We start from the raw sequence: 27,877 nt of genomic DNA, 5'->3' as shown, positions 1-27,877 counted from the left end.
CGTGTGCGATTTTGAAACAGTGTCGGTTCGCAGCTAAAATATTGGATGGCCCACCAGGAATTGACATGACAATCTCCAGCTACAGAAGCAAGTTATCCACGGCATAAAGTTTTTTGAGAAAGTAAATTCAGACCGTGGAGAACGTCCCAAACCAGTGATGAAGCAAAAGTTTTGACAAAAGTGAAGAGTAGACAATAATTCATATTTAATGGCATCGATAGATGAAATAAAATGACAGCAGACAAGTTATTTTTATTTGTGCTCAGTAAATACTGTATCTGTTATGATGAGGTAAACGTTCCAGGATAACCATGCTGCAGTAGAACTGCATCATTTTTAATGAACATGGAGAAGAAACGCTCCATGTACAGATTTATGTTACATTTATCATCATAATGAAGATGACAACTTTTACAAACTCAAAATTATCTACTTGTACTACTGCTACATATTTGCAGTTCTATACAATGAATGACAAATACAAATGAATTCTGTGTGACCTGCCAAAAGACAGTTCTTCAAATAAAAGGTGTTGACTAGTGATGGCAAAATGAAGCCCCGTAAAGCAGTGAAGCCCTGCAGTGAAATGCTTCACACACACGTAGGGGCTTCAAGATGATTCATTTCCTCGACTACGCCATCATGTGGACAGAAAAATGTATAACATGCTTGGTGCATGCAATAAAATGGTGGGGTGTAAATCATGCTCTAAATACAAAAGAATATATATTTGAAGAGTGTTTTAACATGAATTGTTCTGTGTTACTTTGTCTATGTTTGTGCTTATGCAACAAGTGAAAATGTGAAATAAGGACGTAAAATAAAGTGCTTATTCATTTTTATTTAAAAACTATTTTTTCCGAAGTGTTTGGACTCAGGCGGTTTCTTTTTTTTGCAGAGAATTTCACCTGCTTTGGAAAAAAACTCTTTCACATGGTACTGATGAAGCAGGGGTGCATCGATATGAGATAGCAAGTTTGTATAGAATTGGACGCGTATATTTCTGTGATTCCCAGTACTGAAGGGGACTTTCAACTGTGAACAGAAAAATGTGAATTTTATGTGTTGTCACATTTTATTTTATTTTATTATTGGAATCTGTTAAAATAGTACCGTAATTGCAGTGCATTACCTTCTGAGGTGAGATCTGCTCAAAGTGCTCCGAAACAAGGGAAAATCTCTTTCTTGCTGGTTCCATCGCAAAAAGAAGCTCGTCAAATCGAATGCCAAAAGCAAAAAAAGTAGCGCAATAAGGGACCCGAAAACACAAAAAGTGAAGGGGAATCCATAGCGTTTCTTTGCCGCTTTTATTTCGAACTACACTCAAACCAAGCGAATCATTTCCTGAATCAGTCACGTGGTACACCTGCTTCGTGGGGCTTCAAACGTCACCACGTACGTCATCAACACACGCATTGACACGCCGTTCATGAACCACTCATCTGCATTACTCGGCACACGCTTCAGGGATTCGACCCGAGAAGCACATCACTAGTGTTGACACACTTTAAAGAACACACCACTTAAGTCATTTTCCAGTATTCGATTAGGCATTGTGTATAAAGAACAGTGTAAATATTTCTGGCATCTTATTCCCTGATACATTTTTTTTAAGTGATTAAGCATCAAAATAAGAACATAACATGGGCAACGCCATTATCCTGGTCATGTGATCATGATGACATATCCGGTGCGTAAACGAAAGCCGCCTTCGTTCATTTGAATGGGAGCTTGCTGACGTAATGGGCAAGAAAAATGTCATCCTCAATTGCCAAAAACTGTACCAATTCGGATTGGAGTAATCTTCAGCACGTCAAGTTTCATGTCTTTCTGTTGGCGGCTCTCCTAATGTGGGATAAGCACACTGAGCTCTACAATAATGTAGCTGGCCTCGTGAGTACAAGTGAGCTGGGTCCAGGTTAGGGGCCGTCCACAAGTAGTCATGTTATTCTTTGCATGTTTACAGCATGCGATACGTCACGATGATCACGTAACAACGTAAAAATGGCCAATACTGTACTTAACTCATTCACTCCCAGCCATTTTCACAGAAGCAATCCCGTTCGCTCCCGGCTGTTCTACTCTGTTCTATTCTGAATTTTGACTGATTTTGCAAGGCCCACAGAATATTGTGTTCAATTGCTATAAAAGCATGGAGAAATTAAAGATTAAAGTCTCTTCTTTCATCAGGAAAAAAAAAGGATGTTTCTATCTGTTTCCGTTTTGCAGCAATAAGCATTAGAAGAGAGATAAGTTTCATCAGTTTTCACAAATCTATTTAAAACTGTAAGTAATTTAGCTTTTTTTTTCTAGATGGCCCTGGTTCATCTCCTTTGCTCTGCTGCCACCTGTTGGCCATTTGTGTAATAACTAGGGCTGTCAAAGTTAAACGTTAATAGATTAATTAATCACAGAAAATTGTCGCATTAATCACGTATTAACGCAGATTAATCACACTATTTTTTCTGACCGCACTTGAACGTAACCGCGGATGGTTACATTGAGGGCTGTGCAGGTCCGTGTTTAGGTCAATGCACGGCATTTCCTACACCTGTTGGTCCAAAATGAGCGGGGTGACTCCAGTTGGTGTGCTTGGTGGTAAATTTCGCTTTAAAAAACACCCCAACGGGACTTCATAGAAAACAAAAGTAATTTGTGTTTAATTAATAATTGCTGAATTGCACCCAATTGATATGATGCTGTTACGTTTTGAGCATTACACGCATGCCTGCAATTGCGTACATGCATTTAATCAATGTTTGCAAATGACATTCATATCATAAAATGCGTTGTCAAAATATTACGATATTTTGTATTTATTTTGTATTACGCGAATACGGAAGTATTTAGCTGATTAATCGTGATTAATCAAAATTAAAAAGTGTGATTAATTGGATTAAAAATGTTAATCGTTTGACAGCACTAGTAATAACTCATTTCTGCAACCGTTCTTTGCAGTTGAGAGGCTGCATCAAAGCCTTCTGTATGCTCTAGCATAAAAAAACAAAAACAAAAATTAAAAAAACATATAAATACGTCTTTGGGACACTTAAAACATAAAAAAAACGTATTTACACGTTATTGGGAGCAAATGAGTTAATGTAAAAACATTCATAAAAAGTACTGTAAAATCATAATTGATCAACATAAACTGACACATTTTTTTTCCCCCAAGGAAGAGTTGAAATGAATCATTTCACAGAATAGCGGGTTCATTTTGAATAAACAGTGTGTTCCTTTAAATATAGACCAGTACTACACTGTGCCACTCAATACAAGTAGCAGTAGCACTACTATTGCTTTTCAGTCAATAAAACTAACAGATTATAGTCTGACAAAAATATTTCGGTGTTATTTTGTTTTGAAGCACTGCTTCAAACGCCACTGTACAATAATAAGAGAACTAAGACAAGCTTAAAACAACGGAGAGTATAGATGTACAGATACCGCATGCACTATAAAAAAAAAACAAAAAAACAATTGCATTCCCCAACACAGGGGGCAAATATTAAAATTCATAATTTAGCGAGGGGAAAAAAAACAACATCCTCACAAATGTTGAGGACCCTGAGCTTCAGTTCTCGTCATCAAGCCCATGTGGGTGTTGGGCCACAAGAACGTGAACGTCTTGGTACATTAAAAAAAAAAAAAGCAAAACAAATAAAAAGCTTTTAGTTTTCAGAAAAGGAGGCACACCAACAACCAAATGTACAAGCAGCAGGTTTACAAAGGGATCTAATGAATCCCATTGATGATGTGCTTGTGCAGCAGCTCCTCTTTGTGGTTGTGTGTGGTAGGCGTCACCTCTTCATCCCGCAGTCGGGCATTCTTGCGGATTTCTTCCAGGGAGTAATTCTGCAGAAGGCATCCGTTCTCAAACACGGTCACCAGCAGATCCTGAAAAACAGGAAATGCATTGACATCATCCACGCTTGCCAACCTACAACATCAACATTTTCTACGTGGGTTAAAATATTCGAATAAATCCAACACAAACATAATATGTAGTTGTAGTTACTATCTACAACAAATTCGAAAACCACTTGAAAAGTGGACAAAATTGGATTTTTTATTTTAAATTAATAACGCTTATTTGGGTCACAAGAACTAAAGGGTTTCCTGTTGAAATTTTGACAGAACTTGCCCCTTTGTTATATGAAAGCACACTGTCTTCATAAAGATTGTAAGTTCCAAATGTAATAATGTTACGTACAATGCGCAAATGAGTCTTGGGTTAACTTATTGAACTATATATGAGAAGAATAATTTAAAGTACAGTAAAAGAAACACAAAGCTGCCAACACATAGAAATTCCTTTCTGGAACACTTTATGTGAATTTTCATATTTTTAAAATTCTGTCAGGAACGTGTAAGGAAACAGTGCAGTGTCTTAGCATTTATTCTATGATAAATAAAATTGCAGTTGGCACACAGCATTGATGGGCATAATCCCGTGATTAAACTTCACTTTGTGCGGCTGTTTTTGTTCCTCGACGCTGATATTAATCTATTAAGATGAATAATAATCACAGTTAGCCTCTAGTAGCTTTTGGCTAATGATCGACTTCTCTGCTACTTTCCACCGCCCATGAGCAAGAAGTGATGAATTATGACACCAGAACCACCGGCAGAAAAACCGTGGCATGTCAAACATAAATCACCATTATCTACCAGATATTTTTGATCATTTTCAATCTCTTTTTTGTAAATTATTATTTTATTTTAAATATCCAAAACGAGGTAGTGTTGAGTGATTTCTGTAACAAAATACAGACAATCCGTAACAGTTGGCAGCTCTGGAAACTAGTGTTGTTCCGATACTGATACTGGTATTGGCAGAGGTGCCGATACTGCATTAAAACAGTGGTATCGGCATCGGTGAGTACTCACAAGTAACATGCCGATACCATTCATTCCAAAGCTAATATAGGATTTTGCAGCATCTTGTCTTGCTCGTGCACGACATTCACTGATATGTGACATGCCATTGGCCCTTGAATGCTCTGAACCAATGGCAGGAGAGCTTTTTCATGTTGAGGGGGAAAAAAAAACTTAAGTATCGGTATGTTATCGGCCGATACTGCAAAGCTGGGTATCGGAATCGGTATCCGGGGCCAAAAACCGGTATCGGAACAACACTACTGGAAACCCCTTGATCATAAGTTAGTCCAGTTTTACATCCAGGCAAAACAGTAACCACAATCATAAACATATTGCATAAAGAATGCTACATTCCAACTAAGCATTACAGTAAACACCCAGTTTTTGCAGGGAATAGGGATCAAGCCCTTCTGTAAAGAGTACAAATTCAAGAGTAATTGATACCCTCTCAAAAGGATTTGTATTTGCCTACCGATGCCACAAGATGGTGACAAAGCACTACTTATGTCTAAATGAAACTCCTCAAAACAATTCAACATACAATACATTCTTGCCACCAGATAGCGCCAAAGAAATAATGCTCAAGCATTGGATAGATAAATATTCCACAATAAAAGACATTATTCATTGAATAGGCGAATGTGCACCGACTAAACTTCACAGTATGCTGATGTCACAAGTAGGGATGTTCAATAACACTTTTTTCAGACAAGTACCAGTACGAGTACTCAATAGGATTAGTCACCGATAACAATACGAAGTACTAGTACTTTTAATACATAGTATTTCCCACAATAATCAATGACAGAGAATTTTAAAGAAAGACCTGTATGTCCCAACAGCATTTTTCCTAAAAATGCATGAAATTAATGTCAATATTCTATTCTTCTAATTTCTCGTTCCTGATCATAAAATGGTCGGCCGACGTTGTAAGTAGCGATACCTTGACATAAGGCCGGGTATCAGCCTGTTAGGATACCTGGTATCGGTGCTCGCCCATCCCTAATTATAAGATCAGTCTCACCTCCTCAGGTTTGCCGGCTCCCCTTTCTACAGTCTCCAAGAGCCCATCAGAATTCCTTCTCAGTGATAGACGACCTCTCTTTGACACCTTGGACGGATCCGTCACTGGCTGCTTGTATACGTCCATCTGTGAGCGATAGACAATGGAGTAGTTCTTTTTGAGAGAAAACAGATTTCAGTGCAGCATACTTAATGTCCATCCCCCCATTTTCTGAACCGCTTAAGGGTCTAATCTAATGTATTCAATATAAAACACAAAAAGTTTGAAACACTTTTTCTTTGAAAAGTCTTCAGCACAGCCAATGTTTTTCAAACAGTCCCCTTTATACAGACCCACAAAAACAAATGAAGATCTGTAATATGTATAAAGTTTGTGATCATCCTCCCTGGTCTTATTCCAAACAGTTTTTCATATGCAAGTAGGATCAAAATTTGATGCATGGAAGTACCACCAACAGACACATTTGTGGTGCAATAAATGTACAAATTGTTTGAGAAGCATTAAAAGCAAAAAAAAAAAAGCTCCAATAGCGCTGCCTTCTTGGTCTGTGAAATATTCACGCAGCCCAGGCATGAGTACTTGACTTACGGGGAATTTACAGGAAATGTATTTTTCATTGTTTGTATGCAAATAGTTGGGCGTCTGTAGTGCCTGCTCACCCTTCAAATTCAAGTGGAAAAAAAAAACAACTATGTGAATTTTTGCTCTTCTACCTAATTCTGTGTGTTCCAACAGAACTCTTCTGGACTTTTGTCCCAAGGAGCGTTTTTTCCAACTTTTGGAGAACTTTTCAGTTTACCTTGGTAAAATTCAGTTCGTGCGTTTTTCAACCAACAACAATTACCAGGGTACTTAAATTCCCCAGGGGGCATCCAAGTACAATTCTCAGCAGCAGGGTCTTGCTGAGCCAGGCAGGAACTTTGAGGGGGCGGGCTGCAATGACCACGGCTGATTGGTCAAATTTGGGGGCGTTGTTTTTACATCAGCTGGGCTCAAACTCATTTGAATTAATTACCAAGAACTCCTTATGTCATGCTTCACCACTACTTTAATTGAGGTGTACTTTGGTGGCCTGGAGAATGCAACATAAGCTTTCTATAATCTAAAGTATCATATTTATCTGTGGCGGATATAAAATGTCTACATAGCATGCACACATCAGTAATCGTATTTATTAATATTATTATTATTATTATTATTATTATCACTTTAATCACTTTAAAACTCTTGGTAAATGAAAGTGAGCATACACCTGCCACCATTTAATTAAAGTCTTGTCTTGTCACCCTTTTGCCCAGATATATGAAAAAGACGGGAGATTTTTGTCACATGTACTGAACAGCCAGAATCAGTCAAAATGTCCTGCAGCTCCTTCAGTGTTGCTGTATAAGCCTCCTAACCAGTTTTCTTCTTGTCTTTTTCATTTTCAAACTTGAAAAGAGAAGTCCAGTTCTTGGTAATGTCACTGTTGTTCCATATTTTTTTTCACTTAATGAATATTGTCTTCACTGGCTCCTTTAATGCCTGGGAAATTATTTTGTAGCCGAGTCCTGACTGATGTTTTTGAACAATGAGATCCTTCAGATGCTGTAGGAGCTCTGTTTCGACTACAGAAATGTCAGATAAAGCCTACGATAGAACAGCTGAACTTTTTTTTTCTTAAAAAAAAAAAAAAAAGATTAATCAGAGAGCACTTTCAATGGTGGCAGGTCCGTCCGTCCATCCATCCATAGATAAGAGGCATACAGACAGACTCCCACTTAGCAAGTTTGAATGTGATTGCTTAATTCCAAGCACAGCCACATTCCCACCTACCACATAAGCATGTGCACACAAGATCAACAACACCTCAGTTGTATCACTAATATTAAATTTTTGTTGTTGTACACCAATTACGTCACATTAATGGCAGACAAACCTTTTAAATGAATCTTGGCTGTTTCACTTATGTAACATACATTAATATTTGTAGACTTTACCTAATCATGGTCGGACGATATTTGGCATTTTATACATGATCAGTGATCGCCTGTACTGTCATAATTTACGCAATCAATCGTCATTGTGGAACAAGACATTACAGCATAAACAATCTCGTTCACTCCGGAGTCATTTTGTGCTGTTCTGTGATAGTGTATATGTGAGCCCGAAAGTAAATCTATTTTTAGCCTTGTTGTGAGTCGTGAGAGCCGATACGGAAGACCTTTGCCCGGGGAGGCGGAAGTTCCGTCTCTGCCACTTCGACCATCGAATCACAAAGTAATAGCCTTTGTGTATTTTTTTTTTAAATAAAATAGCGAGCTGCAGTATATTTGTTATTTATTTATTTGAACATTTATTAAATTCCAAGAAGTAACATTAACTTCCAGTCACACACATTCAGCCAATCACAGATGCAACTAGCAGACAGGCGTTTTGTTTTGAAATAACACAGAAACACAGATGCGCAAAATTTTTACTAGATGAGGATACGACATATACTCCGGTCATATTGCTATTCTCGTGACATGATTACTTAAGACTGGCAATACAATTCGCGTAGATAGGGATGAATCTCTGCTTGAACCAAACCAAACGGATTCACTCAAGTGTCCTATGCAGATAAAATGTGGAGAATGTAACATAGCCATCTTCCAATACAGTACAAACCAAAAAGGAGCTGGCAGCATGAAAAGAATGTGGAGCCATGTAGCTGATAAGTAGATACATGGATCTGTTGACAAAACTCCCGCAGCCACCTGAATGACTGGCGATGTTCATGCATATTTTTTTAAAATTAATGTCAGAGAATGAGATGCCGTGAGAGAGAGAGAGAGAGAGAGAGAGAGAGAGAGAGAGAGAGAGAGAGAGAGAGAGAGAGAGAGAGCGAGAGAGAGAGAATCCTTTTTTTTGACCCCCAATTTTTTGATTTTGTAAAAAAAAAAAAAAAAATACAGTAGGTAAACAAGTTAAATAGATATTTTGCTGGTGATCGGATATATATATATATATTTTTTTTAAACTCTCTGATTGGCTAACTGTGATTGGGTCTAAAAATCGGGTTGTTAGTTGTTTGTTTTAAAAAATGACTGTTTCTGACAAGGAAAACATTTTGGTTAAATTTGGGACAGATGATATCATCTTAAAAATAAAGGAAAAATGTGTGCCTGTTAAGCCTGCAGCTTACAGAGGACTCGTTCTCAGAAACCAACCTATTGCAATACAGCCAGTAGGCAAACATGACAATTGTGGAATAGAATGCGCAATTGAGTTCCTGACAGTGCTATGTATTGGTATGTGATGTAACTCTGGGCTAATGCAATATGGTCACACATAATAACTTGTCTGTTTCCTTTCCGACTTCACCTCAGCATAGGTCACAACTTGTTTTTCTTTATACTTCATGTCTTAATTATGCTTTAAAACGATCCGACAGTGTTGCATGTAAAGGTGTGAGTTTTCTTTAGATCTTGTACCGCCTGCAATTGGCTGGCAACCAGTTCAGGGTGTACCCCGCCTACTGCCCGAAGCCGGCTGGGATAGGCCTCAGCACCTCCGCGACCCCTAAGAAAATGGATGGATGGATGGATGGATGGATGGATGGATGGATGGATCTTATACCACTGCAAAAACATTTATGGCAGTGATCCACAAGTGCGGAGCATATCTCCAAATGCATCTTACAGTGCACAGGAAATACATTTCAGTTCAGCCATTGTTATCATTTTGGTCATAATTTCATAATATTACCTTGGTTTTATTATATACTGGTTATATTTGTATTATAATAAAGCAATGTCTTTTCTAAAAGCTTCATTTTTTTATAATCGACTTTTAAGTGCCGGACCAACAGACTAAAGAACTCCTTTGTCCACCCTGCCATTGTACTCTACAACTTCCCACTGGGGGGGAGGAGGGTGTAGCATGCACTTCACTTCACAAATATGGCACTTTACTGTACTTCTCCGGTGTAATAACCTTATTTAATGATTGACTGAATTTTCATTTATTATTATTATTATTATCATTATTATTATCAGTATTATTGTTATTGTTATTATTATTATTATTATTATTATTAATTAAATCTCTGGTGTAATAACCTTATTTATTTATTGATTGAATTTTTATTTTTTTATTTTATTTTTATTATTATTAATTCAATCTCTGGTGTAATAACCTTATTTATTGATTGATTGAATTATTTTTTATTTTATTACCTGTTCTCATTGCGGCTGGATGTGTAAATTTCCCAGAGGGAGCCATCCCAAAGGGATCAATAAAGTCAAGTCTAAGTCTAAGTCTAAGTCAAAGTCTAACTGATCTATTCATACATGCATATATATTTTTTTACTTCCTCAAATACTGTCTCATTTGCGTCACACAGGCTCTACAAAATCATCTGATTTCAAGAAGGCTGGGAGATAATTGTACTGCTTTTTTTGTTTTTTTTTATCCCTAAGACAGGATATTAAGACACTGGGAAATTTTTTAATTAAGAAAAAAATGCATGTCTTCTTTAACAGGGAAAATGGGATTTTGCTTTGTTTCAATTTAACAATTATTTATAATGAAGTCTTTTTAATTCATTCAACTCCCAGCCATTTTCACAGAAGCAATCCCGTTCACTCCCGGCTGTTTTACTGGATTTTGACTGATTTTTCAAGGCCCACAGACAATGTGTTCTATTGCTATAAAAGCATGGAACCTATCAAAAGAAAGATTAAAGTCTCTTCTTTCATCAGGAAAAAAAAGTATGTTTCTATCTGTTTCACTTTGTAGCAATTAATATTAGAAGAGAGCTGAGTTTCATCAGTTTTCACAAATCTATTTAAAATTGTAAGTAATTTAGCTTTTTTTCTACATGGCCCTGGTTGATCTCCGTTGCTCTGCTGCCACCTGCTGGCCGTTTGTGTAATAACTACGATTTCTGCAACCGTTCTTTGCAGTTGAGCGGCTGCATCAAAGCCTTCTGTATGCTCTAGCATTAAAAACAAACAAACAAACAAACAAACAAACAAACGTATAACTACGTCTTTGGGACACTTAAAACATTAAAAAAAAACGTATTTACACGTTATTGGGAGCAAATGAGTTAACCTTGTGCCACACTTATTTACAAAAGGTGCTAAACAAATGAAGGTTGAGTTGATTCATGCAACACTTTACAATTGCACTATTACTTTCTCTACTTTTGAACATATTCATGATATAGAAAATTACTATAACAGTTTTCAATATCCAATGTAGGGAATGAAAGAAATATATGCTCTAAGGAATAAAATCATTAAAAATGATAAAATGACAATCCCCAGTGTTTACATAGTCTATGGTCTCATAAAGTCTCAAACGTATTGTGTAGGCTCAGCCAGTTCGGAGTAAATGTTTCAAGTATTCATGAAACAAGCAATATTTTCATTTGATATTCAGTAGATAAAACTGTGCAAACCTGTAACACTCAATGCTACTCACCCCCTTGCCATTCGTCTCCACATAGCTGCACTTGAAGGCACAACTGAGTGTGTCTCTGTTGAGCTTCTGAAGCAAGGAACTGCCACAACCAAAGAAAACGTTCTCTGCACTCCAGCCTTCATCACTCAGTTTGTGAAGAATCTGCAGAAAACCACCAAGGCACATACTAAGGTGACATACAGTTCACGGCACACAACATACTTAAAGCAACTACAAACATCACAATTAGCATTTCCAGAAAGACTGTCACCTCACCAGTATTTCATTTTTACCGTATCCCTGATGCAGCTCATGCAGTGCTTCAACTTCTTAAATGGACCTTCGCACTATTCCAGTTATATTGTTTAATATCACAAATTGCGTAATTTTTTTAGTTTTTCCTTGCACCCTTGTGGTTCCATCATTAATATTTGTCAATTGTGGTCACGTGAAGCCCTTTAAGACTCTTTTGTGATGAAGGGCTATATAAAAAAATAAAAAAATAAATAAACTTGATTTGACATGTCCAATGTTTAGACATTTCAGAAGAAATCTGACTATTTATTGCTTTTTATCAGCAGGAATTATGCCAACCAATACCAATGATGGCTCAAAACAGTGATTGGTTTAATAATGTGGAACAACCACTTTAACAATTTTTTCTTTGATAATTAGGCTCATCTGGGCAAAAAAAAAAAAAAAAGACTTGTAGTAGTAGTAGTAGTAACGAAAGTAACCATATTTTCCGCACTATAAGGCGCACCTAAAAGCCTTCCATTTTTTCAAAAGCTGACCATGCGCCTTATAATCCAGTGCGCCTTATATATGGATCAATATTGAGCCGCAACAGGTCCGCTGTCAAGACGCTATCGGTGACCCTGCACGATCGGTGACGCGCATGCGCGGAAGATTCCGCCATCTTGGATCGCTAGCTAATACTAATACTTTACCTCAGAGGTAATAATAAAACAGCTGTTTATTCATTTTGGGAGTGAATGAAGTTGTCAGAAAGTTGGTTTGTGATCTATGAATAAAGTTTGACTGACCTATTTTACTGTTTTGTTGACATTCCATTTAGCACAGCACCATCTAATGGATGCATAACGTAACCCCAGCCTCTACTGTAGCACCTTATATATGGAAAAAGTTTTAAAATATGTTATTCATTGAAGGTGCGCCTTATAATGAGGTGCGCCTTATAGTCATGAATATACGGTATATTGAGAAACAAACACCCACCCCCCCAAAAGACAATACCCAAACGATCATTTTCTTTAATCGTATACACATCATTTTTAAGGACACAAAACAACAAAATAAAACAAAAGGACATGTTTGTTGAGCCGTTTAAATTGCATGGTCAAAGACAGGACGCCATTTTAAAAATCTCAATAATTTGAAAAAATAAGATCCCCACAAGAGGATTGACTAATACTATCGATGTCAAAAAATATGAAATTTGGACCTAGAAGGTTTCGGTTCAACACCAGTAATATATAAAACACATTGACACAATATAACACTACCTCATCCACTGAATTGAGGTCAATGCCATCTCCTTGAATTATTCGCAGGTATGAAGGCAGCACCTTGTATCCCACAGAGTTCAGCAAACATCCAAAACACTCTTCCAAAATCTTGATGACCTTGAAGACACATTATTTATAGTAAAAATCTTTCATGCATCTTCAATGTGAGCTGCTGTAAACTAAATAACCCTTGTTCCAATAGAAACAAAACTACACTGTCATTCAATGACCCAAATCAAAAGATCAGCTATACAGATTTCCAAAATATGTCAAAATGTGGGTGGAATGGCCAATGCAACCTGAGTGTAACGGAGTAACGCAGCAAGAATTTTGAAAATTGGTTGATGGGTTCCAGGGAAATTGAGTGTTTTTGCATGTGAACAAAAAATGGCGTTCTTGGAAAAAGTATTTGTGTGATATCAACTGTTGAACAAATGAAAAAAACACCTTCAAATTAGAGTAAAACAGTATCACTAATTATTCTTCAATATATCTCCTGGACTCTTATTTCGGTGATCAGTGAAGCCATTCTCTGATTGGCTGGCAAGTTTCAGCCATATGCCTGTACGGGCCACAATTTCAAAGGGTGCTGCAAGTTGATGTGTCAAAATTAATGTGACATTTCAAATGGCGTCACATGCCATAAAACTCCTCTGAAATGGAGCATCATTGGTGAGAAAAGTGCGGATTATTAATCGATCAAAATATACAGAATCAACACATCCACTATTTATTAAATTAAATACAATGGAATTTTATGACTTGGTTGAGTTTAAAATAGCACAAATAATGTACAAAGTATACAACAATCTACTCTGCCACAGTACTCAAAAGTTGTTTGAAATTAGACACTGTCCTTATGAGATAAGGGGTACAAGTGTGTACAAAAACCCCAAAACAAGAACAAATATTAAGCAAAGGTGTGTCTCTGTTAAAGGAGTTAATTTGTGGAATAACGTGGGAACTGACCTGAAAAGATGTAATTCACTTGTTGAATTTAAAAAAATGTTTAAAAGCAAAGTTCAATATTATTATTTAAATCAGACATGAGTTAGGAAAATTGTAGAAATGATTTATTTATTTACTTACTTTTCTTTGATGTTTCAATATGAGTGTAATGTGAATTGTATACATGAGTATGTTGATATATTATTATTGTGTATTTCTATTAATTTTATTTGCATACGCTATATGAGTAGGATTATATATTTTCTTTTATTAAAATGGAATCTATTGTATCAAATATGAAATAAGTGATAGGATACGAAGAATAAGGGGAATAGGACTGGATAAGTTTTCAACTTCTTCCTACTCCCTTGAACATATAAATTGACATTTATTGGATGTTTCTTTTATTTTACTTTTAACTTTCTTTGTTACTTGTTTATGTGTTTATATTTATATATATATATATACGTTCAATAAACTTCAAGCTTAAAAAAATAAAAATAAATCTACCCATAATGTTAAGTAAGTTAAGTTGAGGTTTTTCGTGCTTCAGTATGTAGTTAAAAAAATAAAATAAAATCACTCTGCATGTATGGTGCAAGCCCCCTTAGCCCTTCCATGCATTTCTCCAGCGCAATAGTACTGACTATGGTGTTAAGAATCCTGTCAGCCTCTTTTCATTTGTTCTGCATTGTAAAAGGGACCTCCTACATGACCCTAAATTCTTGGTCTGGCCTGACACCTTTACTCCCACTGTTCCTTTTTTTTTTTTTCTTCTTCTTCTTTTTTTTTTTTTAACTCATCCTAATTTTGGATTTTTATTGGACAGTCAGATGTGAGAAGGTCAGTTTCCAGAGTCCAGACTCTACATACAATACAACAAGCAATTGAAAAAGTATGCGTTTCAGAAAAAACATATTCCCCAAAACAATTTGTGCGGTTGGAGTAACTAGGTGCAGTTGTTTGGAACGCTACAGCACTGCCCTAGTATTTATGACCTGACCTGATCTCATTATAAAAGAGGTGTCCAAACTACGGCCCAGGGGCCATTTGCGGCCCACCGGCCATTTTTCAGTGGCCCGCGACATATGCTAAAAATGGCATTTGACTCAGTTCAAATAAAATAAAAACAAAAACGTGTGGAGATGGTCAAAGTAAGAAGGGAAGGTGTCGAAAAACGCAGGTGCTATTAAAGGTTATTTTAGTTATCTAAAACTAATGAAAAAATAAAACTAAAATTCAAAAAAACAATTTTGTTAACGAAATAAAATAAAAACGAAGATGCTTTTTTAAAAAAAAGAAAAGTAACTGAAACTACATTTCATGTTTACAAAACTAACTAAAATAAAACTAACTATAACTATAGCAAAAATGTCCTTTGTTTTAGTCTTTGGTAATTAATTTAATGCATGAGCCTTTGGGGATGATTTTAAATGTGATTTTTAGTAGATTTATTTTGATACAAACCGGAATAATGACGTCGTGCCCATGGTGTTTTTTAAATATTGCGCACAAATAATACACATTAAAAAAAAAAACTAAACTAAAACTAATAGTGAAACTAACAAAACTAAAACTAAGCATTTATTAAAGAACTAAAACTAATAAAAATGAACAGAACCACCCTGAAAACTAATTACAACTAACTAAAAAAAAAAAAAAAAAAAAACTCAAAACGAAATAAAAACTAAAATGAAAAATTCCCAAACTATAATAACCCTACTGCCATATTACAAATAAATTGGTTTATATACTGTAGCATTTTTCTAAATAGGCAAAAGCACAAATAAATTATTTGTACAATTTTTAGGGCTAAACACAATTTCTCTTCATAACATTATGTGGCCCTTGCGTCCTTCTGATTTTCTGTATATGGCCCTCAAATGAAAAAGTTTGGACACCCCTGCATTATAATAATCATAAAAAAATAAAATAAAACTAGGAACTAAAACAATACAAAGGGCCCGTTGGTGAAATATGTATGACTGTGTCAGATTGAATCTGGCGGCCTTATTTACCTCAATAAGAGTTTCTGCGGGGTCTCCAGAGTCAGGCCGGATAACGAGACACGAGTCCTGGCCGCGTTCCATGACTCGCTCCTTCAGCTTGTCTCCCCAGATATGTTTGCACGCGTTGAAGATGTCGTAGCTGTCACTGACCACAGAGACCGGTCCAGATGAGAACTCATCCAACACTCGCTCAAATGCATCCTTCTCTCTACTTTTCCCCCAGGAGATGATAGTACTGGAAGAAAAGGGAGAGCATTTTCCAAAGATTTTTTTTTAGATAGCCTAACATTTGGAGATGATTTGAGAAGAAAGCAAGACAACGGGTAGAAAAGAAAGAATGATTAAAATATGTTCATTGTAACGATTATCGGCCGGTTGTAACTTTTTGCAACCTCAGTTCCAAAGGAATTGAGCTCCTGTGGCCTGAACATGCCACTGTGGGGGGTGGGGAGCACAAGAACATCCCCCACAAACAGCCACAAATGCTCTGATTGACACGCGCACGCGCACACACACACAAATCAGGACAGTAAAAGCCTTCTTAGAAACTTGACTTTCTTATTTTGCAACAGAACAATGAATTATGAAATGTTATGTTTGCCATTTGTGAAATGTTGACTCCATGAAATGTCATGAAAATGTTCCATTGCAGTGGCAGATTCTCCACTAAACTTTCATGTGTATGCACATTTTAACAGTGTAAGCTAGGTAACATTTTATTTGAGGTATTCAATTGTACGTGTTGCATTGGTTGAATTCTGACCTTAGAATCTTAACACACATGGGATCCAGATTCAATCTGATTAGTCAACCAAAAACCTCCCCCAGCTGGTAACTTTCCACTGTGGTCTCAACCGGCCCCCCTGGTGTGGAGGCCGCCGCCTTCCCAATTTAAAAGCACGCTCCCTGCGTGCTGCTTTCTCTCTTCCGCTGCTTTGGCTCCTCTTGGCTCCTTCCTGGTCTCCATCGGCGCGGCTGCCAGACAAAGGGCTAGCCCAGCTAGCTTAACCTCCAGCACACGGCAACGCACAGAAGCCATCGCGTGTTGCGACAGGCGCAGCGAAACACGCTGCTTTTGGTCCCTGCACAAGGCTCAAACGGATGGTGCCTTTCCAGGCACAACAGGCCTCAACCAAAAAGGGCCCTTCCCAGCCAGCAGGTTGACCCCGTGACGCTCAGTTGGCCAGCCGGACGACCTGTCTCTCCCTCTCCTGAACTGAACCTTCTTCATCCCTTCTTCAAACGGGCTTGGCGAGTCTCCATCCAGGGTCCTGCTTCTGAGACCAACCCCCTCTGTAAGTGCAACTTTGCAGGCCTTCGCCCTAGTACAAATTGGTGCAAACTAGGTTGATTGTGGGTCCCATGTTGGTTCGATTTAAGAAATCCATCACCTTGGCTAAGACCGTTTCTTTTTTTTCTTCTTTTCTTCTCCTTTGATTATTTTTATTATTTTAGTTCTCGTTTCATTGCCTATCATAGTAGTTAGTGTTGCTTCTTTAAATTCTAAGTAGATTATCCCACCTAGGTTAGAGAATAAACGTGCACAAAACTCAACCCCTGGTTTACTGTGTGTGTGTTTCAACAATTTATAGTGACCTCTAAGCTGAACAAAGAACTCACAAAATTGTAGTAAGGGCACAACCTTCATTTTAATGACTGATTCAACGAGGTTCTCATCTGTTATCCTGATAAAATTATCAAAAAGAGATGTGGTGCTCCGCAGGCAAGCTCAACTTAATTTAAATATTAAGTTTGAGTCTCCTTCAATTAATTGATTATTAATTTAATAATTAACAATTATTGATTTAATAATTAATTGGACCGATTTCCCTTACATCATTAATGCTAACGAAACAGCCTATTAGTATAGTAAAGGAATAAAGTATTCAGTATAATCTTAGATTTTTGCAGCCTTGTGTTAAAATCGTTTCAATACCCTCCATTCAATCGAATTCATCACAAGCATCTCAAATTGACAATCTTAGATGAACACAGAACGTGCAGGCTTGAATATGTAAATTGCAGGTTATCATAATGATCAGTCTTAATGACATACACCACTTCCTCATTCATAAAAAAAATGTTTTAGCCATCATTATGAATTTATTCTATTTTTGAATCAAATTGTTTTTATTGTGTTCGTCTCTGTGTGCCCTGCGATTGGTTGGCAACCAGTCCAGGGTGTCCCCTGCCTACTGCCCAGAGCCAGCTGAGATAGGCGCCAGCAGCCCCCGCGACCCTTGTGAGGAATAAGCGGTCAAGAAAATGGATGGATGGATGGATGGATGTTTTTATTGTGCAAGGTAGCAGCATTAATAATTAGTAGGAGGATTGATCGTAGTAATTATATGAATGATCATGGCACAACTGTGAACACGATCACGAGCTAATTCAGAAGTGAGCGTACATTGGACTTTGACTGGGGATTACAGTAGACCTCCGCATATTTGTGCTAGCATTCACTAATTATCCTATTTGTGGCCTGAAAAATGGCAAAAAAAATTGTGGGAGAAAAATTCTTTCTACAGTAGGTATTATATTTGTTGTACTGTAGAGTATCTTTAATTGACACAATGAATGGTTACTGTCACATCCATCCATCCATCCATCCATCCATCCATCCATTTTCTTGACCTCTTGTTCCTCACAAGGGTCGCGGGGGGTGCTGGAGCCTATCTCAGCTGGCTTTGGGCAGTTGGCGGGGGACACCCCAGACTGGTTGCCAGCCAATCGCAGGGCACACAGAGACGAACACCCATCCACACACACACCTAGGGACAATTCGGAGCGCCCAATTAACTTGCCATGCATATCTTTGGAATGTGGGGGGAGACCGGAGTACACTGAGGAGACCCACGTGGGCATGGGGAGAACATGCAAACTCCACCCAGGAAGGCCGGAGCCTAGACTCAAACCTGAGTCCTCAGAACTGGGAGGCGGACGTGCTAACCAGTCATCCACCATGCCGCCCGTTACTGTCACCTGTAGTAGCATTTCTTTCAGACAAAGAACAATTAATGTCAGCTGTAAACACATCAAAATTGCTGTCTGCGCAAAAAAAAAAGAAAAAAACGTCCTCCCACCCGCACTTGAGTGGCTAGGCGGACGTTCTGTCTATAGACAATTGCTCACACCATCACAGATACAGCAGTATTGGAGACAGATTGGAGTAGTGTACCATGCTTGTGCTTACACTCATCAAATGTCCATGCCCAAGCCTGTAGATACTGTAGTACAGTGAATTCATTACTTTAATTCTCACACTCCAATGAAGGTAAAAAAATACTGGATCAAAGTTGTTATATTGACGGAGGTGTGTGGTACATAGAAAGAGTAGTTACATTGCTATGAAGCTTTCCAAAATAAAACGTGTGTACCTATGCTCAGCAGCTGGAATGGAGAAACCGGCCATTGGGCATCCGTAGTATCGCTGAGCCATAAGTAGGCCTGCTACTGTGTCAGTACTGCAGAAATTCACCAGATGAGCAGCTCCACCTAAAGCTGCAGACTGGATAGATCAAGAAGAAATAATTACTTATTTGGCTCTTTAAATATTATGGGGGGTTTTTCTCCCATCTGTCCTGTTTTTCCAGTTGTATTGTGGATGTTACAGGACAGTGATAAATAGGGAGTGAAAGGGAATGAGAGGGCACAGAAAGTAGAGAGAGTGAGATAAAGTGTGTGTCACAAAGTTTGTTGCCTGATGTGTTGTTCAATTATTGCTGAAAAGACAGAACAACAAACTGCCAGGCTCGAGGAGTGAGCAAACCCAAACCCAGACCCTGGGCCCTTCTACAAGCGCCAAGACCAGGTCAGACACAAGGCAAAGACCCAAATCATAGCAAAGAAGCAAGCAGCAATAAAAGCTTGGTAAATGTATCCAAGTCTTTATTTCACAAACCAGTAACATACAACCAATGACAAAAATGAGTTACTGACCTCCTGTGAGGAGACTCCTCTGTAGCCAAAGTCATGCAATTTCAGGTCAAGACCCTCAAGGCTTCCTGAAGTAGCCTTCAGGTGTTTGGCGAGGATCTTCTTAAACTCTCTGGATACGGTAGCCACAGTGATGGGATACCACATCTGGACCAACATGGTCTGGAGCCAAAATTGAGAGGGTGTCATCAAACAGATGAAAGCAGACAGCAACGGTGTATCCCAATAATAAGTGTGCAAGATTTAAATTAGGCCCCAAGGCAGGGGTCACTACATAATACCCAACATTTTATCGTTTATTTTTTTATTTTATTTATTTATTATTGTAAATGTTTTATGTTATGTGTTCTGTAAAGAGCTTTGTGGCAGTTGCGGTTGTTTGAAAGCGCTATATATGGTAAATAAAAATGATTTGAATTTTATTTCTGCACATCTTTACATTTTCAAATGATCAGTTCTTCAACAGTCCTAGGAAATCATAATGTTCCATCACTAGTAAACAGGCCTGCCGGCTACTCATCTGACTATGTGTTGGTGACTCCTGACAGAAGGCAAATCAATCATGTTAGCATCATTTACCTCAACGTAGTTAGTGAGCCAGTAGAAGCTTGGGTCTGTATTTTCCACTGTGAACAGCACATTGCCTCTGGTTATGATCTTGCCCTCAGGCACAGCTTTTATCCGGATGGGAAGACGGCCATCGTGTTTCTGACACAAAAGTGACACATTCAACATGTAGTGAGTAGTGATGTGTAGGTCGCGAATGAGCCGGTACGAAGAACCAGAACAGCTTTTTGAAGTGAACGATGAGAGCCGGCACCCTCTCTCGGGAGCCGGCTCCATCATTCATTCATTCATTCATTCATTCATTCATTCATTCATTCTCTCTCTCTCTCTCTCTCTGCCTCTCTCTCTCTCTCTCTCTCTCTCTCTCTCTTTTTCACGTGTCTGAAGCGAGGTTTGGCAGTGTCTCAGCTGCCGTGCTCGGAGGGGGTTGGGGACTGCACGCGGAGCACATGCTCCGCCTCGTCTGCGCAGCCGCAGACAGAGAGAGACAGGAGGAGGAGAAAACAGGAGAGGAAGGGACGACACACAAACGCGGTTTGTACAAGATGAGCCGAAAACGCAGTAATGTTTGGAGATGTTTTAATTGGTTAAAGTCAGATGAGAAAAGGAGCCGGATCAGCCCGTCCAAGTTGATATGTTTAGTTTTTTTTTTTTTTTTTTTTGAAATGCAAATTTAAAATAAAGCAAGGTCTTCTAGGTGAGTATCTAATGTTTGTTCTGTTCGCTGCTGCTGTTGCAGTTAAATTACTACTCACTATTTTGTTATTTAATTGTTATTTTGATTGTTGTTGGTTGAAGTTTTAATTTTGTTTCTTGTTTATTGTATGGAGCCTATTTATTTGTTCAATAAAATGAGAAAAAAAACATTTTCTTTGCTTGATAATTGTTGCTATTTGCAGTCAGTAGGAGTGCAATATTTAGTTCACCAAGTCATTTATCAAAATATATGGTAAATTTGTCGTAAATATTTAAAAGAAAAGCTAAAGTTAAAAGAGCCGTTTGAGAACCAAAAAGAGCCGGCTCTCTTCACTGAGCCGATCCAAATGAACAGGCTTACCGAAAAGAGCCGAAAATCCCATCACTAGTTGTGAGCCCAAATCAGAAAATACTCCAACCACCTGCAACATTATGGGCACTTGCACAATCTCCAATTCAAGACCCTTGAAAGCATTCACGAGAGGCGTGAAGTTTGAAAGTGACGATGAAGTCAAAAGTGTTGTGAGCGACTGGCTGAGACAGAGACAAAATCCAAAGATTTTTACGTTGAGGGAATACGGAAGCTTGTGCACAGATGGGAAAAGTGACAGAAAAAACAAAAACAAAAAAAACAGCCTGTGTGTTCTCTCAGTCTTGCAGTGGAGCGATAACAAGGAATCCAAGATATCACTGACTTGAGTCCATAAACAGAAGACCTCAAGCAAAGCTAGAACCTGAATGGAAATGCTTGAGTCACGAACTCATGACTGCCACCTCTGGCCTAAAGCGTAACTGCAACCTCTGTGCCAAGTTTGTGCATCATTCACGTGCGAGCACATGCGCTCGAATAAACACTTCATTTATTCCGTTTTATTGGAGTCTGTATTTCTGAAGGAAAGGTCAGATGGCATAAATAACAGATTCTGCTGTCAATATGTTACAAGCTACTGGGACACCATCGGATTGAAAAATAACCTGGGGTTGTTTAATAAGGGTATTCAATGATTTGGTGCTAGAACCTTTGGAGGTCTGAATGGCGTAAAAAAAATATTATTTCTCAGAGGTGATTAGATTGTCAACTTGGTTTTGATTTTCGTCATATTTTGCATGTTGTAACTATGTTTTAATTCTGGGATCAACTCTAAAAACAACATTTTGAAGGATTACAATTTGAATAGTTTCCTGTTCTCAGACCTTTCAAGACATTTCAAAAGTATTACAGGCATTAATAATGCCTTCTTTTTTTTAATGCATTGTTATCACTGTCAGGAACATTGTCTTTTTGACTTTCTATTTTCACTAATTCCCTGTATTGGAATATCTCGGCACAGAATATTATAACTCTTCAAATACCTCAAGAAGCTTTCGCCAGCCTTCTTCATCAAATACAGCCTGTTTGAAGTGCAACTGGTAGAAGAGCTTTGCTTCTTGAATCTTCTCCTCTGTAATCACTTGCCCTATAGAAAAACAATTGATTACTATCACACCAATCACAACATTTAGACCACAGAATTGGCCAGCAACAATGACCTTCATTAAATATTCATCATACATGAGTGATATTGTGTATTTGAGTGGTTGCAACAGTTTTTGGAAGTAAATGTACCTGTGAGATATTTCTTCAACAAATATTGGAGACCAAAAAAGACCACTTCGCTGAACTGGGAGCCCTTCTTGCGACGGCATTCGAAGTAGGAATAGATTTTGCTGACGTTGGGAGGATACTGTTTGTAGTGTGTGATCTGAATAAGACACAAACACAACAAAGTGAATAGTCTTGACCGCAGTCTGAATAAGCCTATTTACATTTCTAATCATCTAACTGCATAGAGTGGTCATTCATCACTTGGTAATCATGCCACGTACATTACATAACAGCAAAGTCATAAGTTAGAAACAAGAGGATTTTCTACTACACGCACGTACTGAGTTAATAAGCAAATGTGACCGTAACATATTGGGTCTCTTTGCAACACTAATGGAATAATCAGCAGCAACAACCACTTGATCAACCACGGAATGACACATTTCACATACTTTTGATTCACCATGCCATACTGCTTTGGTTTACCCTCCCTTCCAAAAGTTGGCATTGGCAGCACAATGAGCAAAGAGTAGAAAAACTAAATTAGGAATGAGGGAAGCCTAGACTTGCCTCTCCCCAGCCACTTCGTCTAGCTCCACCAGAGGGGATCCCAAGGCGTTCCCAGGCCAGCCGAGAGACATAGTCGTCCCTGGGGCCTCCTCACAGTAGGACAAGGCAAGCCCGAAACACCCCAGCTGGGAGGCTTCCAGGAGGCATCCTCGCCAGATGCTCAAGACACCTCAGCTGGCTCTTCTCAACATGGAGGAGCAGCTCTGAGCCCTTCTCATGTGACCGAGATTCTCACCCTCTCTCTAAAAGGGAGAGCCCGGATACCAAAGGCGCAAACTCATTTTGGCTGCTTGTAGCTGGGATCTTGTTCTTTTGGTCACGACCCACGGCACGTGACCATATTAGGTGAGCGTAGGAACGTAGATTGCCCGGTAAATCGAGAGTTTTGTCTTTAGGCTCAGCTCCTCCTTCACCACAACGGACCGATACAGAATCGATTCATTGGTCATTATTATAGATCCGTTTTTAGCACTGAAGACAATGGTACAATTCATTTTGGCCCATATGCCCCAGTTTTCCTGTTATACGCTATGTACTATTTTTTGGGGGTCTGTTTCAGTAAGTTAGGCTACTGGGTAATGCACTCACTCAGCCACGCAGCTTGAAGGGGGTACTGTGCACTACTAACTTTTCAGCTTGATTCCGAGAACAGCACTTGATCTGCCAAGGGATTAATTTAACATTATTACTATTATTATTAGGGCTGGGAATCTTTGACTGTCTCACGATTCGATTCGATTACGATTTTTGAGCCTACGATTCAATTCAGAATCGATTTTCGATTCTCGATTCAAACAATTTTCGATTTAAAATTATTTGATTGACAAATGATTTCTGCTTCAATTTACAGATATGCACAACATTGTCATGATCTACTCCAGTCTGCTTTGCAAGACAAAATGACAAATAGAGACATCAAAATGTCTTTTTTTTGTTTAAACATTTATTAATTTTGTATTGTAAGTGCCTTTTTCCACAAAAACAACATGGGGGCTACAACTGCCTTTTCGCCTACTTGTTCATTTCTAATTTAAATAAAATCGATTTTTGGATATTAATATCGATTTGATTCGATTCGATTCGATCAATAAATGAGAATCTCGATTCTTTTAAGAATAGATTTTTTGGCACACCCCTAATTATTATTAATATTAATATTATTAATATAATATATTAATATTATTAATATTAACTCATTCACTGTCTTTGACAAGTATACTTGTCAATTATATATATTTTTTGAGCGGGGATAATGGGGGAGAATCTGATTGGGCTCCACTGTAAATGTCAAACTTGGAAACAACTTTACTGATGCCTAAGCACCAGTAGATGACATAATTGCCCCATTTTATATGAACTAAACACAGTTGCAGAGTCCATTGGCGTAATGGCTGTATTTTGTGTCACCTACATTTTTCTACTGTCAATTATAAAAGAACGGGACGAGGCAAAAAGTAGGGAGTCTATTCTGTCATTTGGTAGATTCGGTTTATATATAATTATTGAGCGTAATATCGCGTTGGTATTGAAATTTTTTAAAAATAGATATTCCCACATTTGTCCATCTGTTGTGGTTGCGGCTCAAGTTGTGCCCAACTCCTCAACCCCCTCCCCTCTCCTATGGTGAGTGGGAATGTCACATATTTGCTACGTCATAATGTGCGCGACCTTGTGTTCACAGAAGATGCATCATGGCAACATGGCAGTCGCCTCTGTGGGCTTTCTTTACTGTGTCTCCCCAAAATGTTACTCTCGCAGTTTTTGTTGCATTTTTTAAAACATGACTGTTTTGTTTTGGCAGACTCAAAATGAGTTACAGGTTGTCTTTGAAGCAGCGATATCAATAAAATTCAGCTTCATGGTACTTTACACAATGTTTCAATGTATTTAACGTGATAGATTTATAGTAGGACTCAAAAGTATTTTGTATTCAAGTTAATTTTGCAAACATTATCGGCTTACTTATAGATTACAAATCAATTTTTTTTTCCCCCCTTGCCCTTTTATGGTTAGATCAGGGGATGTTAATATTTGTCAACTGTGGGTGTTTGAAGCCCTTTGAGACTCTTTAGAGATTAAGGGCCATGTAAATAAACTTGACTTGAAAAGTTCAATAAATAGTGTATATGCTTAAAGAAATTTCAACAAAGTTAAGAGTTGAAGTTTTGATTCTTTCTTTGGCTAATATTTTCCCTTGTACTGAAAATGAATATCAGCTACAAATATCAGCTATTGGCCTCCTTGACTCATAATATTCAGTGTCAGTATCAGCTTTGGGAGGGGGACAAAGAAAAAGAGTGGAAAGACTAGTGTACAGCTGACAAATTTAATAGCACAAAGGAAAAAAAGGACGTACAGGTAATTGCAATGTTTAAGCTTGAAACAATTAGTGCTGAAAGAGAAGGCATATAAGATTTCAAATGCATCTATTTGCGTTTCTGGGCATCAAATGCTAAAAGGCTAAAACACTTCAACACTGAATACCACTACTGCATAAATGCAGCTGACTTAATTATTTAAATCGAGAAGGGCTGAGCTTTTGGTAACCTTGCAATAAGGTGCTTATTGCATTGCAATAAGCATTGCCAAATAAGCTCGTGTGTTATTAAATATTCACTAATCTAAATCCATCGAGTAGTTGAAGCTTAAAAAAGCGAGCTATTAAACATCCTGACCTTTGCCATTTACCAACGCCACAACTTAGAATGACATCTAACAGTGAGATCTGACATTACCTTGACTGAACAGTCAAGCCCAAAATTATTCATACACCTGGCAAATTTTTATTTAAAGGACATCTTCAATTTTTTTTTTTTCCTAATCCGCTGCACACGCTCATCCTCCTCTTTTTCTAATCAGTCAACTACTTGCATAATTTTTCCTTTTCTTTTTCTGTGCGTTTTGGGATTTTGTCATGCTAAAATGTCCACTCCACACATCCATAAATTTGCTGGGGGTATACAGAATTTTGGGCTTGACTGTACATATTGTGCATTACACCAACACAACATACCAATCGACACTGCTCACCCAAGCAATCAGACATCACTTTATTTTAGTAGCTGAAGGAAAACCGCTAGTGTATATATATATATTTGTTTAAAAATTATGTATTATTTATTTGGAAATAGATTTTGGAGGACACATTCTATACAACTTTAGATTACACCTTTGGAAACCTTTCTTTTCTTTGTCAATCAATAGCAACAGTAAACTTGCGAACAAATACTGTACATAAAATATCCATCCATCCATTATCCGAAGTGCTTATCCTCACGAGGATCGCAGGCTTGCTGGTGCCTATCCTTTTGAAATTAGAACAAAGCGGAACACCCTATTTTGACAAAACAGATTGTAATCGGATGCAGAGGTTCAACAGTGCTGCTTTGTTAGCTACTTTAGTGAAGTCCTTGCAAGGAATTAGTACTACTGCATGTACTACTGCATCCCCAAGCCAAACCCATCTGTAGAAAAACTTTATCAATGCCTCCTTTTTACAATTCTGACATGTCAAGTGTATTTATTTTTATCAGAGCAAGAACCTCAAGTAATTTTACTGTCCTAGTAATGCTGTTGTGCTTTTGGTCTTGTCCTATTCCATCATAGTACCATAACCAAAACATTTTAAACTCAAGTAGCTTGAGGCAGCTGGGGTCAAAGGTCATACTAGCTTTTCCTCATAAGGTACACAATGTTTTAGCGTTTAGCTGTATTTAATGTTTGTATTATATTTAACCGACAATATCACAGACTCATGAAACTACTAGTACATATGCTGAAAACACGAATTTACCGTCCGGGTGTACTAAATAATTGCTTTCATCTGCCGATGGCTATAAATTGCCCTTTAAAAGGGCACCAACTGCTAAATTTATCACATTTATTACTCATAAACGACCCTAAACAATGTCGATATGTTCAATTATTGCGATTTCCCTATGTCAACAACAACCTGAGTCTAATGACTCGTAAAGTACTGTGGTCTTAGCCTGTAGTAGACATAATACCTATCCATTCTACTCACTGTACGTTATTCTACAGTTGTAACCCTCAACATATCAACGTTTAACGTGAGAACGTTTGAAGCGTTGCAATGAACAGTACAACGCCCCAAACATAGCAGAGATGATTACAAAGTAAAGTACTGATTCACTGACCTTATACGAATCCGTCGCAAGCAAGAAATTAAAGTCGTGAGCTGCCATTGTTGTGATGAATGAATGAATCGACGTAAATGCCACTTAAGTATCGGTGCCCTCGACACGGACCGATTATCTGATATTATAACCCGCCACGGAGAATTGTCGCAATGAAATTTCAGCATTGGGAGTCCAACGGCAGAAATTTCAAACGGAGGATTTCGCGGAACGTAACCGACTCCTAGGAGAAGTCATTTTGTGTGTAAAGGGGCGGTGTTCCGTGCGCATGGCCAAGCGCACGTCTTTTCTCCACCCTATATGACCTGATACGTCATGGGGCGTTCAAGGACACTGGGAGTTAAATTCTTTTAGAACACTTCCTTTCATCAGCAACACAATCCGCGATCACTGTGCCACGGGCAAATAGAAGGGAATACCAAAGCGTCTCGTTGTAGTGTTTATTTATTTCGCTAACCGCCTTGCACCATTTATCATATTGTAGCAAACGCACGCAAATGCACGAGCACGCCCACTGTTTCACTCATTCTGGCCGGGAGCTGCGC

The 27,877-nt window shown here is 38.2% G+C and overlaps 1 protein-coding gene across 1 annotated transcript; it reads right to left on the bottom strand.

The window, feature by feature from the left end:
• Positions 1-232: 232 nt before the first annotated feature.
• nampt2 (nicotinamide phosphoribosyltransferase 2) lies at positions 233-27,641 on the bottom strand. Its single transcript, XM_077529992.1, has 11 exons — positions 27,333-27,641; positions 22,627-22,762; positions 22,374-22,477; positions 20,337-20,465; positions 19,761-19,919; positions 19,199-19,329; positions 15,831-16,056; positions 12,862-12,981; positions 11,357-11,497; positions 5,906-6,031; positions 233-3,897 (listed from the first exon to the last, which is right to left on the bottom strand). Exons 1-11 carry the CDS (start codon positions 27,378-27,380, stop codon positions 3,736-3,738), a joined length of 1,482 nt encoding a protein of 493 aa, XP_077386118.1. The 5' UTR covers positions 27,381-27,641; the 3' UTR covers positions 233-3,735.
• Positions 27,642-27,877: the final 236 nt, after the last annotated feature.

Source organism: Festucalex cinctus, chromosome 8 (assembly GCF_051991245.1).
Source record: "Festucalex cinctus isolate MCC-2025b chromosome 8, RoL_Fcin_1.0, whole genome shotgun sequence".
NCBI classification, from domain to species: domain Eukaryota; kingdom Metazoa; phylum Chordata; class Actinopteri; order Syngnathiformes; family Syngnathidae; genus Festucalex; species Festucalex cinctus.
Note: the sequence above shows the minus strand (reverse complement) of the source record. Positions and strands in the feature narration are given on the sequence as shown.